General features: G+C 35.5%; 1 protein-coding gene across 2 annotated transcripts in view; it reads right to left on the bottom strand.

Annotated features, from left to right (window-relative positions):
- Positions 1-15,424, bottom strand: part of Rme-8 (receptor mediated endocytosis 8) — a 68,684-nt gene that overhangs the window by 8,978 nt on the left and 44,282 nt on the right. For both annotated transcript variants that reach the window (XM_069825877.1, XM_069825878.1), the window contains exons 23-33: positions 15,095-15,230; positions 13,789-13,973; positions 10,885-11,256; positions 10,034-10,201; positions 8,356-8,580; positions 6,119-6,281; positions 4,529-4,795; positions 3,202-3,484; positions 1,676-1,892; positions 725-910; positions 485-625 (exon numbers count right to left, since the gene is read on the bottom strand). In XM_069825877.1, coding sequence (XP_069681978.1) covers positions 485-625; positions 725-910; positions 1,676-1,892; positions 3,202-3,484; positions 4,529-4,795; positions 6,119-6,281; positions 8,356-8,580; positions 10,034-10,201; positions 10,885-11,256; positions 13,789-13,973; positions 15,095-15,230 — 2,343 coding nt within the window. The remainder of the gene's footprint in view (positions 1-484; positions 626-724; positions 911-1,675; positions 1,893-3,201; positions 3,485-4,528; positions 4,796-6,118; positions 6,282-8,355; positions 8,581-10,033; positions 10,202-10,884; positions 11,257-13,788; positions 13,974-15,094; positions 15,231-15,424) is intronic.

Genomic DNA, 15,424 nt, shown 5'->3' with positions numbered 1-15,424 from the left:
GAATGGAATGCTGCTATTCAGACCTGAGTTCGTGTGTGTATTCGTGAGCTGAACTGTTGCCAAACTACATAGAATTACAGCCTACTTTTCTAATTAACCATGCATGTAATTATAAAATCCTAGATCACATATATAACAGATTGTTCATCCCTATGTTAAAATCGGTAGCACTTTGAAGAGAACAACCGCCAGGATCGCCACCTGTCCGCCGTCAACGAACACGAGATGGCAGTGCAGTCGCTAATGCAATTCATATGGGAGTTATGACGTGACTCCTTATGTAACAACTAGATGGCAGCATAGTAAATATGACAAAAGTTGTTACCGTCAAACTAAGGTTTTTTATTTATTTTAATGTATTCTATTGCCCCCATTAATCTGCACAGTCATACAAATAACAATCATATCAGTAATAATAATTTTAAATGTAATAAAATAAATTGAAAAAAAAAAGTCACACCCAATGCTCATCATCAACTCGTACCTGTCTTATGAGCTGATCTTGATTGGCTGAGAAAAGCCTGTGGAGAGCTTCACACGCTACTCCTATCATGTCCTTTCTTGCCTGCATTGCTTGCTTCAGTGGACTGATACACTCTGTGTGTCCCATAGCTTGAATGCACACCTGTGTAATAAAATAATAGATTGAATAATTCTGATTCCATGATTCTATGAGCATTACGATAGGATAAGGAATATAATACAATGGATGATAAATACATACCTCACTTGTAGCAAGCTGATGTAAAACCAATATGGCAGCACGTATCACAGCACCCTGTTGCCGATGTATCACCATCTGCTTACACAGCTGTGGAATATGCCCCAAGGATGGCACGTGATCAGCCAGAGCTGGTTGTGCCTGAAGTAGGCACACTAAGGCACTTGTAGCACTGTCTAAGAACTCCACCTGAATACAAGTAATAAATATATATATACATATATATTAATTTGAGAAAAATTCGTTCCGACACTGGGAATTGAACCCAGGACCTCTCAGCTTTGCGCGCTGAGCACTATTTCCAACTGAGCTATATCGGGACATGATCCATTGTGCTAGCCGAACTCTCCTCATTATATCGTCAATGGCCTACTACCTGCATTTTAGACATATAAGTCATATATGCAAGAGCGCATTTTAAATGACTTTATGATCATATTCAACAACAGTTTCTGAATACTGTTAACATCAATATATAGCCTACTTATATTCATGATTGAATAATCAAGACTACTATTTAGTAGTCAACAGAAAAATTCGTGGATCATGTCCCGGCATAGCTCAGTTGGAAAGAGCACTCAGCACCCAGAGCTGAGAGGTCCCGGGTTCGATTCCCGGTGCCAGAACGAATTTTTCTCAAATTAATAGGTATATACACGTTGACTACTAAACAGTATTATATAAAAGGAATTTACAAATTCTGTATTACCTACCTATACTGTATATCTGCACCATAGTAAAACACCTTACCCTATTTTTTACCTGAAGGCGACGATAGAACCAATATCGAAACTTTGTACATTCTTTATTCATTAACAGAAATGGAAAAAGTCTTGTCTATACCTCCATTGAACAATGCACTAGTGCTTTCTTCTTCTTTTAGATCAGTTATTATAGATTTTTCTACTATAATCTTGAACCATTTTTGATCAAGTTTATGCAAGTACTACTCACATTTGTTTTCTCCTTGCTCATCAGTCCAAGGCAAGTATCCATTAATTCAGCAAGGAATTCCTTAGGTTTACGAAGAACCCATCCTGGATTAGCAACAAATAGGCGAAGATACACTCCTCCCACTACAAGCTCACCAGGACTAGTTGGTGCTGCTATCATAGTGTCATCGGGAATACGCCAACTGACCTGAGGGTTTTGCTTTTGGGCTACATAATGTCTGTAAATAAAATCGATCATTTAATTTAATTTATTTTGTGACTGCATAAGCCAGGTACACGTACAACTAGATAATAATTTTACTAGTCCACAGAACAGTGATGTCAACAAGCAATAGTGTAAACTTCTGGTACACAGGATCTGCAATGTGGAAGAGACCGAGCCTTTTAGGTAACATGCAAGGAGTTAGCACTCTCACAGTCTTTGTAGATATCAAAGGAGCATATATGACACAGTTTGGCGACCAAAACTCATTAGCAAACTACTAAAGACTGGAGTGAGGGAACACTTCTAAACTGGTACACAAGATTCCAGTCACAAAAAAGCGTAAAGACAAGGTGGAAGGATACCCAATCAAGCTAAAACATTTGTAACTGGGTCTTCCCCAATGAGCCGCATTTAAGTACAACTCTCTTCAATATCTACATCAAAGACCTGTCAAAAAAATTGAGGGTATTAAAGTCAATATGTTTGCTGATGATATTATTTGGGCATCAGCAAGTAGCAGGAGCAAAAAGCAAAGACATAAACTTGAAGAGACGATGAATAGTGCTCTAAAACAACTCAGAACATGGTTTCAGAAAATAACATGATTATTATTAGAAAATCAAATATTTTACATTACATTACAGTGTAATCCCTTTAGTAGACTTCCAAGCTGCCATTCAGGCAGTATCCCCCAGTGGGTAGGTACAAAATTACTGATGGAGAAATTGAACCCAGCTATACAAGAATTAATCTATCGATAGAGAAGACTGTAAAATTCTAGGCTTGCAGTGAAAGAAAATCATGAATGAATAAAAAAATATATGTAAAACAATGGAAAACAGAGTGCTAGCAGTCAACAAAAATATATTAGGACTTTAACTCGGAAATAAAAATGTTATCCTTATCTATTATCTGAAGGTAATTTTGCCTCAACCGAAACTGGAGTAAATTAGTTCCAGAACAAAACAGAAACAAACATAACACAAAGACAGAGAGAGAAGTTGAGAGAGAAAAACTACAATTCTGAGAAAATCCTTCGCAGTTCGTGATGCCCATAAGAGGGTTGGCAATACTGATTACCCCAAATTCAATGTGGCAAGGTCTATGTTTTCTGTACGTGTCTCATTTTTCATTTCTCTCCTACAGATACTAACTTGACAGCTGTCATGCGTCTTCTTTCATAATTCAAAGCACAAATGTGCACCAGATCAAAGAACAAAGGCAAAACAAGTTAACAACCGCAAGTGATCGAGTTTGGCATCACTGCTCTGTCAGTAAATTGTTTCAACATGTAAGTTTGATACTAGTAAACTGCAACATACTCTTCTCGAAGATTGGCAATGGAGTTGCAGACTCTCTGCCTGCCATCTGTATCCCAGATGAGTTCTGGATTTTCATGAGTCCCCTCAAACATGTGGACACAAGTTTGAGGTGCATCTCGCATTGCATCAGCAAATACTGGTGGTAGGAAACGACCAACTGTGAGGCGAACTTTGGGGCCCACCAGTTTGTCAGCTCCCATTCTTGCCAAAAGCTCAGCTGTCTTCTCCCTTACAGTAGGCACACTTGAGTTGCAAAAAAGATCCAGTAAATAAAGAACCGCTCCTGGAAAAAGAAACATTACTTATAAATAAAAGTAAGCACATAATGTCTTGAAATATAACCAGAGATATTCAAAGACAAAATGATTGATTTGTTCGAGAAAGAACAACTTAACTTAGAGGTGTTGGGGAAAAAAATTTGTATTTAATAGCAAAAGACATGTGGCTGTAAATATATAAATATACTATTAACAAAAATGATGTTGTTTTCTAATGCTAGGAGTTTGACAATAAAATCATTTGACCTCTTGCACTCCAATATTTTTCAAAGATATTGTCGTAATTAGAGATGATTATAATCACGGAAAAGCAAATCATCAGGAATAGCTGGTGATATTTTTCAAATTTCTAGTCCTGACACCTTAGTCGTCCTCAGGTGTCTAATGGTTTCCACACTTGTCTTTTGACCAAATACTGTGAGTTTGAACCTTGCTGAGAACAGTGGATAATTTTTTTAGTTCTCTTCCACATGTTTTATGGTAAATAAAATAATATAAACTATAACAATGTAATATTATATTAACTGCAAAATGAAAATGAAGCAATAACACTGAACTTGTACTAACAGGTTGTTACGAAAATAAGCTTCTGCCTTGAGTTCGTTTAATAATCTTCAGTGGTACTAAAAATCTTACACTGAGTGAAAAACTTAATTATTATACCGTCCTGTTCGGAGGCAAGCAGGTACAGAATTTGCAACAATGCAGCCAGTCTAAAAGTCTTATGTTTAAAATGCACTTCAACAAATTAAACTATGCTGTATAAATATACTATACTTAACATTAGCAGTAAGAAAAACAGAAATCCCCACAGATAAAGAAGCACAAAATTGCTTTATGTGTCCCAGTAAGGTTATTTGAAGCACGTGGTTCTGTTCTGGGGAAAAACAACAATGTAGAGGTTATCACAGTAATGTTAACCAGATAGACAGGTCAAATTCCTTTCCCACCTTCACAGAAGCTATAAGAGCAGTATTTTTAGCAGTCAAAGTATAATTCAAGGCAGCAAAATTTATGCATAAATAAGAAATAATCTGAAAACGTCTCACCTTTGGCCAGAGCATCCTTCACGATCTTAGTGGTATGCATTAGTGCATAAAGCGTGTCCAGAGTCATAATCTGTGCATCAGGAAGACTGTACAAGATTAGTAGTAGATGGACCAACACGTCAGATGCTGCAATATCATTCACACACTCCTGGTTCCGTGTTACACTTGATATTACATTCAGGGCACTTCGCTGAATGGCCTTGCAGTTATCTACGCTCAGCAGGCCGAAAAGGAGACGGAAATGACCAATACACTGGATCTCCACACCTGTAACATCACAAGCAGCATTCCTAGGAGAAAGAAAAAAAGGCGTAACCTTATTGAACATAGTAAAACCAAACATGGACGTGCTCTATAATCAATTAATTGACGTAATATCTTTGTAGGATGTGCACAATTCAGTATGTACAGATAGGTGCATTAAAATAGGCAGAGAATTTTTTAGAGTTCTTTGTAAACGACGTATTCAAAGAATAAAATACTCATTATTATTCTATGCTCCATGAAATAAAATAATTAAAAATCGTCCACACAAACATTGTGCAACTTCAAGGAGAAAGGTTTCAACATTCCGTATTATGAGAATGCACTTTCGATTTCATTGCGTTTGCAAGAGTTTGTTTTGGTATTCTGAATCTTTTCTTTCACAGTTAACATAATTAGTACTAAAGGTTCAAACGGTTTTAGCATTGAAATTATAAAAAATTTGATCCATGTTCACATTATCATTTAACTCGAAATGCACCCTGTTAAGTGCTGATATAACTTCGTCATTATCCTTTAAAGAAGAAGGAAAAAAAAAGTGGTATCAACAAATTTGTGTTTTCTTCTAAGCGTGACATATCTTTGGTTCTGGGTAGCAAAATGGTATACAGGTTGCCACAACCTATACTTAATAATAAGTAACAATATGTATTTTCAAAACTATCCTTTGATTATAAAAATGTGGCATAAAGCAATCAAATAAAAGTTTGTTTTGGAAGCCTCCTTATTGTTTTGCTTAATTTGTCACCTCCGTTAAAAGGTTACATCTGCACTACGAAATTACTTTACAATTTTCTTTTTTAAATATGCATAATTGAGCTCAACCATTTGAGCAGTACTTTCTCAATAATTTATGTTTCCTTTTTTTACATTTCTTAACACTAAAATTATACAAGTTTGTGAGAATGACTCAAATATATTTCTACCATTAAGTGAAATAAAATTTCCCAACATTTAATAAATTTTGACGGATTAATATTACACTGAGGTTAAACTTAAAAAATCAACAAATTTTTCACCTTCCTTATTTTTCACCTCTACTAATTACTTAAGTTTCTACAATAATGTTGCACCATAATGAAATGTTTAAAGATCATTAAATTGTGCTTACTTATATGTGCGCATGCAGGCAGATGATAAAATATAAACATACTATCAATTTACATGAAGTACAAAAAAATTCTGGAAAAATGTGGAACTTTATCTTCATATTTTATAACATAGCTGTACATTCTATGTACAAAATAACACGTGTCCATGTTTTGTGTGTACTGAATTGTTTACTGTAATTAAAAAGAAAAAAAAAATAACACAATGCATAAAAACCTGGATTGTTCTTGATAACATTGCCGAGTGCTTCCAGGGCCATGACAACATGAAGAAGGCGCTCTTTGAGTTCTTCTGACAGAGATACACTTCCCAAAGAACTGAGGTGTTCTGACTGAGATGCCAAAAACTCCAGGAGATCAATACTGAATCCTTTTGGATTCTGAAATATAAATCAGTGGCAGTAGTTCAGCCATCTCTCACTTTCATTGTTATGGCCTCTATGTTTTTCCTGAGATAATGCATTTACATGACGGAAAATAGAAATGCCTGAGAGTGTACAATGTACCATGAAACATATTACAATTAATTTCCATATTTCATTAAAATTTAGTAATGGAGGAGTTCAGTAAAGAAACACCTGAATTTCAAGTAAAAACGTTAGAATTTTAGAATGGCAAATTATGTATTATATACAATGTATACAGCAGCTCAAGCAATAAAGTGAAACTCGTCAGGCAAGCAAAAACAAACCAAGTATTTTAAGTTATTTCCATAGCGAGAACAATGCCTCACCTACAGCAGACAGTACTAATAAATGGAATAAAGTCGATTCAGTTAATTGAAGTTATTTTTTACTAAAACTTAAATTCACTATGTAAAATGTCGCCTTTCAATTTATTATGCATTTCAATAACAAAATAGTATAGTTAACATACAAACAAACTCGATGCAAAAAGAAATAAATTATTAAAGAAGCACATAGAAGCAACCTTATGTAAAGACATACTCTTGCTACAGCAAACCCTCGATTATTCGTGCACAGATTATTCAGTTTGCAGGTTATTCGTGCAGGGCTTTTTTTTTTCTTACTTTGGCGAAGGTGTTCGAAAGATTGAAGCGACAACAAGACATTTCGAATACGTGTGAACTGAGCTCGCACAACTGGCAGAGTGCATGTCATAAACGGCAACAATCGACACACAGGTGTAGTATAAACACAGTACAGTATGTACTAGATAAGCGAACCAAACTAGAAAAACTTATGAAAGCTAAATTTAACAACGTACAGTAATTTAAATGCAGTAATGTATTTAGTACTGTAATTAGAAACAATAGAATATAAATGAGGGGCTCGGGCATAAATCATGGTAGCTAACATTTTTGTCAAAAATAAGATATGTAGCATATAATATGGTATCTTACATTATGCATCTACTGTTCTCCAACCAGGAGATTAACCGTGAAAGGAATGTGCTTACTATTCCGTCATCTATTGGAGCGAAGTAGATAGATAATATTACCGTTTTAACATCAGTTTAAAAACCACGTGCTCCCCTGCATATGTTATTTCCTGTATGGAGGGATTAAAAGACCAGGAGATTAACAGTGATCTAATTTTGTAACTAGGGTAGTATAAGTATATGTGTATCAGTGTTATTGTTTGTGCTTTGAGAGTTAGCCAATAGAGATATGTGTACCCACGTGTGTGTGACCTAATGACATCTTTTGACATCAACATTCATTCACAGCATTACCCCGCTGCGTCTCATTCCCCTGAGACTTTCTCGTGGTTGGAGTACAGTAATGCAGTAGTTAGTTTTCAAACATCTCAACAGATGACAGCAGTATACAGATTTTACTTTTCTTGTAACTATATAAACTGCTGCATGTATAAATGTTTACCTACCTCATAACTTCAAAACACTAAAACGTCACTTACCATGTTTTACTCCCGAATCCCTCAAATTATATCGTATTCTGAGCTTCTAATTTGTTGGTGTTACAGACTTTTGTCTTTCTAATTACAATTTAGTTAACTCTTAATGTCTTTTTTGTCGAATGTTGGAGGCAATTATTTTAAAATTAAACTGACATCGCGGTTATTGTAGATCATTACAGTACAGTAAGTTCAATGATTAAACTGCAGCCTGATATTTTTATTCTGTTGTAAAAAGTAAAAATTATAATTTTAAATACAGTAAGGTAGCTTACTATACATATATGTTTATGATTTTCTTAAGCTAAACCGTTATTGTGGCAAATCAATGAACATTTCCGATTTTATTCATGTTTTTCGTTTATTCATGCCATTTCGTCCAGTGATTAGCACGAATAATCGAGGATTTGCTGTATATTTATTCTAATAATGGTACATATTAGGCCTACAACACAGTATCGTGAATTTGCATTAAAAAAAAAAGCAGGAAATTTGAGAGAAAAAACTTTTATTAATGGTGACAGTATGTGAAAGAAGTAAAATATTGAAATGGTATACAGGAAGTTTTACAGCTTACCTCTATTGGGTAAGTTGGTTGTTCATTGTAGATTCGTACAAAAATTTCTCCAACTATGAGCTCCTTACTGTGAGCAGTATATACAAAATCAATTCCACATGAGGGGTCATTACTGTCCAAGCCCATGCGACTCTCCTGCTCAAGGAACTCACACAACTCTGCTCGTGTTCCATTGTCCCACAGCAAATATGGAGTTTCACAGTTGCTGTTGAGTGTCTTCAGGAGCTGCTTCAGCACAAATACTAGTTACAATTCATTGTCAAATTAAAAGTACGTTCTCTATTCATATAAATGCAGATTCCAATATTTTCCCTGTGCTACAGTAGGTATTAATTGAAGTGGAAATATTTTTCTTTTTACAATGAAGCCATCTCTATTTCAGCAATTCCCAATTACTTTTCAAGAGCCACATGGAATCTTTAGTGTTCACATGCAGGCCAGAGGAAAGAAATAATTATTTAATACTCAAATATTTGATAAAAAATTGTTTCCATTTTGTACTAATTTTAGTGTTTTTTTTTTTTTTCATAATACCTAATATGCCTCTGATTGAGGTTCTGGCTGATATGTACATTTATTATAAGGCAGTACATCTCACTTGACAATGTGTCAGAGAAAAACAATTGTTTGTATACATCTGAAGTCTGATCAGTGTAAAACATAGCTAATCAGCACTGTAAGTAATGGAGGAGGAAAGGAACTGGGCACCCTAACCCATTATCTCCTGACCTAGTTGCCTCATAAGTGGTGCCTTGTTGGTATCACTTGTGAGGTTCAGACCTGTCTTCGGACAGTTGACTAAACAACAACAATACCTAATATTTACTATCAGCAACTTTTAATTTGTAATAACTTTGTTAGCAAACATTTTCTACATTTATGTCATATTTAAATTCAGTCAAGAACATCTTATTCATCTTAGTGTGAGAAATGAACAAGATATTCATCGGAAATTTTATCGAATTTGGGAGGTGAATAAACTCAAAGTGTAGGATATACAAGACAGCTGTCTGACAAAGGGAGAGGAATGTACGATTTAAAACTTCCATGATGCATGATTCAGATCCAATGGATAAGTTTCCCTTTTCTTGCCTTCCTTTATGTTGGAATGGATATGTACCTCTGAAATGCTGCATGTTTCCTCTGTATCTGTGACATGGTGCAAAAACGGAAAAAATTTGCATCAAAAAAGAGACAGAGAGACAGAAAGAGACTTGTTTGTAAATTGTAATCATAAATTGATGTGTATTTCAGTTGAACTACGAACTATGGTACTTATTATTTTGAGAATATAACAGCAATGCCTTTTGCTTGTAAAGTTTTTTCAAATGTACAGTTTACATTGATAAGCACTATATATTAGTTCAACCTAGATAGATAAGGAAAGATGTGTGAAACCCCACAGATTCAGGATCAAACATAGAAAGTTAGACACTCCAGACTAACAATCTCTTGCCTCTGGGCAAGCGAATATGAAGAGACTAACTGGATTTGGAGCTGATGAAAGAAAGTGACAACGAAGCAAAATGTAGTGGGAGTACAGCTCCATCCAGCTACCACTTCTGCATACCGCTACTGTAATATCTTTTGTAAGCACAAATTACAGTTTGTAAAGTATGCGAATGAAGTCCAAATGACATTAATTTGAAGTCCAGAACATTTAGCTGGCATTACTGACCTCTTCAGGTTTGTCCAAGCTGAGCTGTCGAGCCAGGTATGGCGTGAGAAGTCGATCAAGAATGTTCTGTGTGAGAGCATTCTTTGGTGACTCCAACTCGCCAACCAAGTAACCTCCGAGTCTGGCACATGCCCGCACTGCCAGCTTCGCAAGTTTATTGGCCACTTCCTGAAACAGACAGAGAGGCATTTGTCACAATAACGACAAAATTTACAATCTGCCATAGTTTTTTTATGGATTATCTGCATCAAACAGGAATTTTAATGTCAGCAAAATGCACTTTTTGTAATTGCGACATAGATAGAAAATACTTCTTTAAATAATGATAAATCAATCAGCGATCTAAAAAAGTCCTTATTAATTATTCACTCTTGATTACATTCTTTTGACACTTATATACACTGAAGCATGGCTGCTCAGCTGTGAAAAATGAAAATTTGTGTATCACTCATGTGCAATTTTTAGGTTTATTACACACTAACACAATAAGAAGAAATGTGTAAAAGATATTTTCAACAACAGTATGCAATCAAGACAAAAGAATAATGTATAGGAATGAGTGTTTTATCACCAATTATTAAAAGTGATTTCCATCTTTAAATTGAAATTTTTCTTCATGATTTACATGTTTAAATACGGACAATTTTCACGATTTACATATTTAAATAACGACTTTTTTCATGAATTACAGAAGTTTCATTTATCGAATGTACAGTGCCCCCAACTATAATACGTGAGTAAAATGTCCTCTGACAGCGACAATATATCAGACTCTTGCCTAACTATGTTTTACGTATATCAGCAATTTCCATACTTTGTCTAGAAATGAACAAATATTCAGACTATGATACCTGTTGATTGGCTTCTTCACTTCGTTCAACACCACCCTCCTCAAGAGTGAAGTCATAGCTGAACATGAAGAGAAGGAGATGCCACAGTGCTCCTGCTTGCAGCAACTGCATCTGCAGGATGCTGTCCACAGCAAGTGAACTCACACACTCTGTGGCCACAGAACACAGCCGTGTCAAATGCTTGAAATAAAGTATTCGGCAGACATCTTTTACCAACTGTGGCATCTCAACCATCTTGTCCCTGCAGCCCTGGAACTGGGCAGCTACTCCAAAGCAGCGAGTGATATGTGTACACACCTGCACACTCACTTCGTTAGTCTTGGAAGATGCACTAAGCACAGATACACATCTAGTGTACGCATCTTGAAGAACCTGAAATCAAAGAGAACATAATGAGCTAAAATTTCATTTTCAAATTAGAACAATGGCCAGCAAACAATAAACCTAAGCTAAATGTAAATAAAATTTCGAATCATCACGTCGCCAGGAAAGCTTCAGCAGTTAAAACTGTCTATGTTATTTAATCAACATCCATGTGATCAAATTCATACAGTAATCAATAGTTACATAATTAAGGAAGTAGAATGCACTAAATTTTTAGGAGTAATAGATAGATTCCAATCTAACAAGGGAAAAGCATATAAAACATCTATCTGAGAAGCTTGTATTATGCTTTTCAAGTCCTTGCAAAAATATCACCCATGGAACTTTTAAAATCTGTCTACTTAGACTATGTACAGTAGTGACAAAAAAAAAAAAAAAAAAAAAAACCGGACCGACCCTTGTAGCTGATTTCAGGGCCTTGTTCACCAGAGCACGATAGACTGGTAACTAAGACTTTCGTGATTCGAATCCTGCCTGGGAAGGAAACTATTTTTTGTTCCTTATTCAAATTTATTCCCAATACTTTTCGATTGCAGCGATATTTTACTACTTAATTAACTTATTATTCCCAGAACATGAATTTTACCAGTTTCGATTGCAGCGATATTTTACTACTTAATTAACTTATTATTCCCAGAACATGAATTTTACCAGTTATCGAAAAGTATTGGGAATAAATTTGAATAAGGAACAAAAAAAAGTTTCCTTCCCAGGCAGGATTCGAACCACGAAAGTCTTAGTTACCAGTGTATCGTTCTCTGGAGTGAACAAGGCTCTGAAATGAGCTACAAGGGTCGATCCAGTTTTTTTTTGCCACTACTGTACATTCAATATTGTCATATGGCATTATTACTTGGAGATCTCCACCAAAATCAACACAAGTATTCAAACTGATATTACACTTTGGGTGAAGGTCTTGTTTTAAAACATTAACTTTTCTGCCACGTTTGTCACTGAATAGGGATATCCTGAACTAGCACCAACAGATAGTGCGCATGTACTTTGAGGGATGCGCTTTGCATGTGCATTTGTTTTCCGATATAATATATAAACACTGAGGATTTACGTAGTGTATTAGTACAATAAATACTCTTAAAAACAACTCAAAATGCCAAATTTTTGTTATGTTCCTATATTTAAAAACCAGAGAAAGTCTTTTGTCTTCATTCAGGTCCCGAAATATTCTGAATATATGCGTTAAACCTTAAAAAAATTTAACCAATTAAATTGCGCCTCGAAAGTGCTAGCTATTAAATAAAAATAACTACTTCAAGTAAGGAATTGATGGCTACAGTTTCATTTTGGAGGAGGGGAAAGAAAAATTAATAAAAACATATGCAACTTCAACAGCAAGCTATGTTAGCTTAGATTATATTCAGTACTTCTAGAATTCTCCGAAGTTTATGCCAGCATTTTACGCCTGCAGTAAATTCTCGATTAACTGGGATGTTTACTATCTAGGACGAACCATAATGAAATCCATTTCGTGAATAATGTTTTTAATGTCTTGTAAACTAATTAAAACCATGTTTTTACTTCAAATTTTCAAAATCATCCTACATAGTATTCAAAACTGCATGTCCTTAACCTACAAAACATAGGAATAATCGTGATACTACTGCAATCATATTATATCATTTTATCAAACATTGCATTTGATCTTCTGCAACTAGAGAAAAAAATACGAGGAATTAAATCTCGATAGTCCCTTCCCTAAAAAAAAAAAAAAAAAAAAAAACAAAAAACAACAACACATTGATGGCTCATATCCTGTTTTTACAATACTAATGATTAAGAGGTAATATTCATCCTCGACAAAGTTAAGAGGTAATATTCATCCTCGACAAAGTTCCTATTTTTTTATTTGTGCACCTCTTTCTCAAAGTTCTGGTTTATGTTTATGAACATTCAACATTTACTCATATCTATATTCTGCGTACTGCAGATTTCTCCATCCATCTCTTAAGGAGAATCGCTCAGTATCATGCAAGTTTACACTATTATTTATTGTAATTTAAATTAAATTATGATGTAAGAAAATGCTGAATTATATTAAAATATACTAGGTTATACAAAATAATTATAAATATAATTTGACACGCACAGAAAACCAACAGCAGGAGAACATAATCAACTGTAGCATACTACATAATATAGCCCTACAACATGTTGTGCCGCATGGAACGCTCCTGCCATCTAACGGTAAAACTTTGTATAAGATATCCCTATAAATGGACACTTTTATTTCCACAAGTACTGGTATTTAATATTTAACTCTATTTCCGTAATGTTTCTTTCTTGTTATCATATCGAGTTTCCTAGACATAAAAAACGGTGTGGTAATTGTGATTCTTACAGAAGCAGATCATTTTAAAATGTAAGAACTTCTCAGTAGATCACCAAAGCTTCGACGTTGTCTGTCTCTGAACTAGAGGATATGAAATTCTCATGATAGAAATTCTACCAATTATATTATGTAGTAAAAATACAAAAACACATAATATCTGAGTTGTTTCTTACATCAAGTCCTCTTTCTCGCCTCAATTCCTCAGCATTGAGTGCTGAGCAGTGTACTGTATGATATGCTAATTCACTAGCAGCTGCAAGGAGTGGAGCAGACTTCGAGAACAGTTGATCATCTGCAGTCTCCAGCTGTATGGTCTTAATGAGTTGGGGATATCCAGCATATTTGTAAGGCTGCAGTTCTGAAAAAATCAATACTCATACTTTTTTATTTAACAATCACTTCATACTAACAAAAAGCATCAACAGGGGAACTTCCATAAGCTGCCCACTCGACACATCCTAACTATGCTAATACTAGATGTACAGCTAAAACTCTTTTCAAAACACTTTATATGTACTTTCAACTCAATTTACACAAAACACTAAGAAAGAACTTAATACAATTACATCAGTTAAGGAATAGATGCTTTTTTAAAATAATAAACACGTCATGCGCTGGTCTCCACTGACGTCCCTCTGCTCGATGCTGTGGTCACAGGTGTAAAGAGGGGAAACGGGAGTGTCGGGACAAGATAGGCCTAAGTTTGTGGGGGGGGGGGATGATGAAACGATATTAGGTCCCATGTTAGGCACCAATTGTCGTGAGCCAGTTTCCGTTGACATCCCTCTGCTGAATGCAGTGGTCGAAGGTATAGAGAGAGAGGAAATGGGAGTGATGGGACAAGATGGGCCAAAGTGTATGTGGTGGGGATGGTGCGATGTTGGAAGGAAAAACTCTGGTTACAGATATAGATATTCATTTCAACAATTAGCCCCTTCACTGGATCGTGGGCAGGGAAAACGGGCGTGTCATTGAGAAAATCTCGAATATTGAAATATTTCTTCCTATGACTCTGACTGAGGCTAGTTGAAGATGTGACGAAGCTATGATGGAAGATATAAGAAGTGAGGTGTATGGCAGTGCCTGGAAAGAGGTGAAACGAAACTTGCTCGAAAAAGGGGCGACTATGGCGAATAAGAGGGAGTTGAGAACTAAGGGACCTTCACCTACCGAGCTCGCAAACATGGCCTGCTACAAGGAGCTACAACATGATAATGTTTAACGGTGTGGTAAAAACAGTTTTTGTCAGCTTGCTGTGAACGGAAACGAAAGAACCCAAATGGCGGACGATTATACCTAGTATTTATAGAGCCTTAGGAAGTACATAACGTCATCAACAGCGAATGACAAAACGCAGATGTTTAAATGTAACTGACCTACAACGTGATTGGCTGCCAGAAATAAGAGCGACACAACTATAACATGTCTTTCAAACAGGTTTTTAATATTAAATTTTATGGTTATAAAATAAGGATTTACCTTCTGAATAACGATGGAAAAGAATGCTTTGAGTTCTCAAGATCAGTACGATGTTGTCAGGATTTGGTCCTTGACTAGCCCAAGAACTGCGACTGCAGAGGAACTCATAAGCTCTGTTCACACTTTCAAAGCGGTCCTGACAGAAACAACAGAAATATTGCTTACCACATACTTATAATGCTAAAGTACATAAGCAACTTTAATAAGTACATAAGCAACTTTAAAAAATCTCTCTCTCTCTCTTTCACGCACGCACGCACACATAAAACCTCAATTCTCGAGTAGAAACTACAATCATCCCTTACGATAGCGAAATGTGATTAGAAAACA

Source organism: Periplaneta americana, chromosome 5, assembly GCF_040183065.1.
Source record: "Periplaneta americana isolate PAMFEO1 chromosome 5, P.americana_PAMFEO1_priV1, whole genome shotgun sequence".
Lineage (NCBI taxonomy): Eukaryota > Metazoa > Arthropoda > Insecta > Blattodea > Blattidae > Periplaneta > Periplaneta americana.
This window is presented reverse-complemented; position numbering and strand designations above follow the sequence as displayed.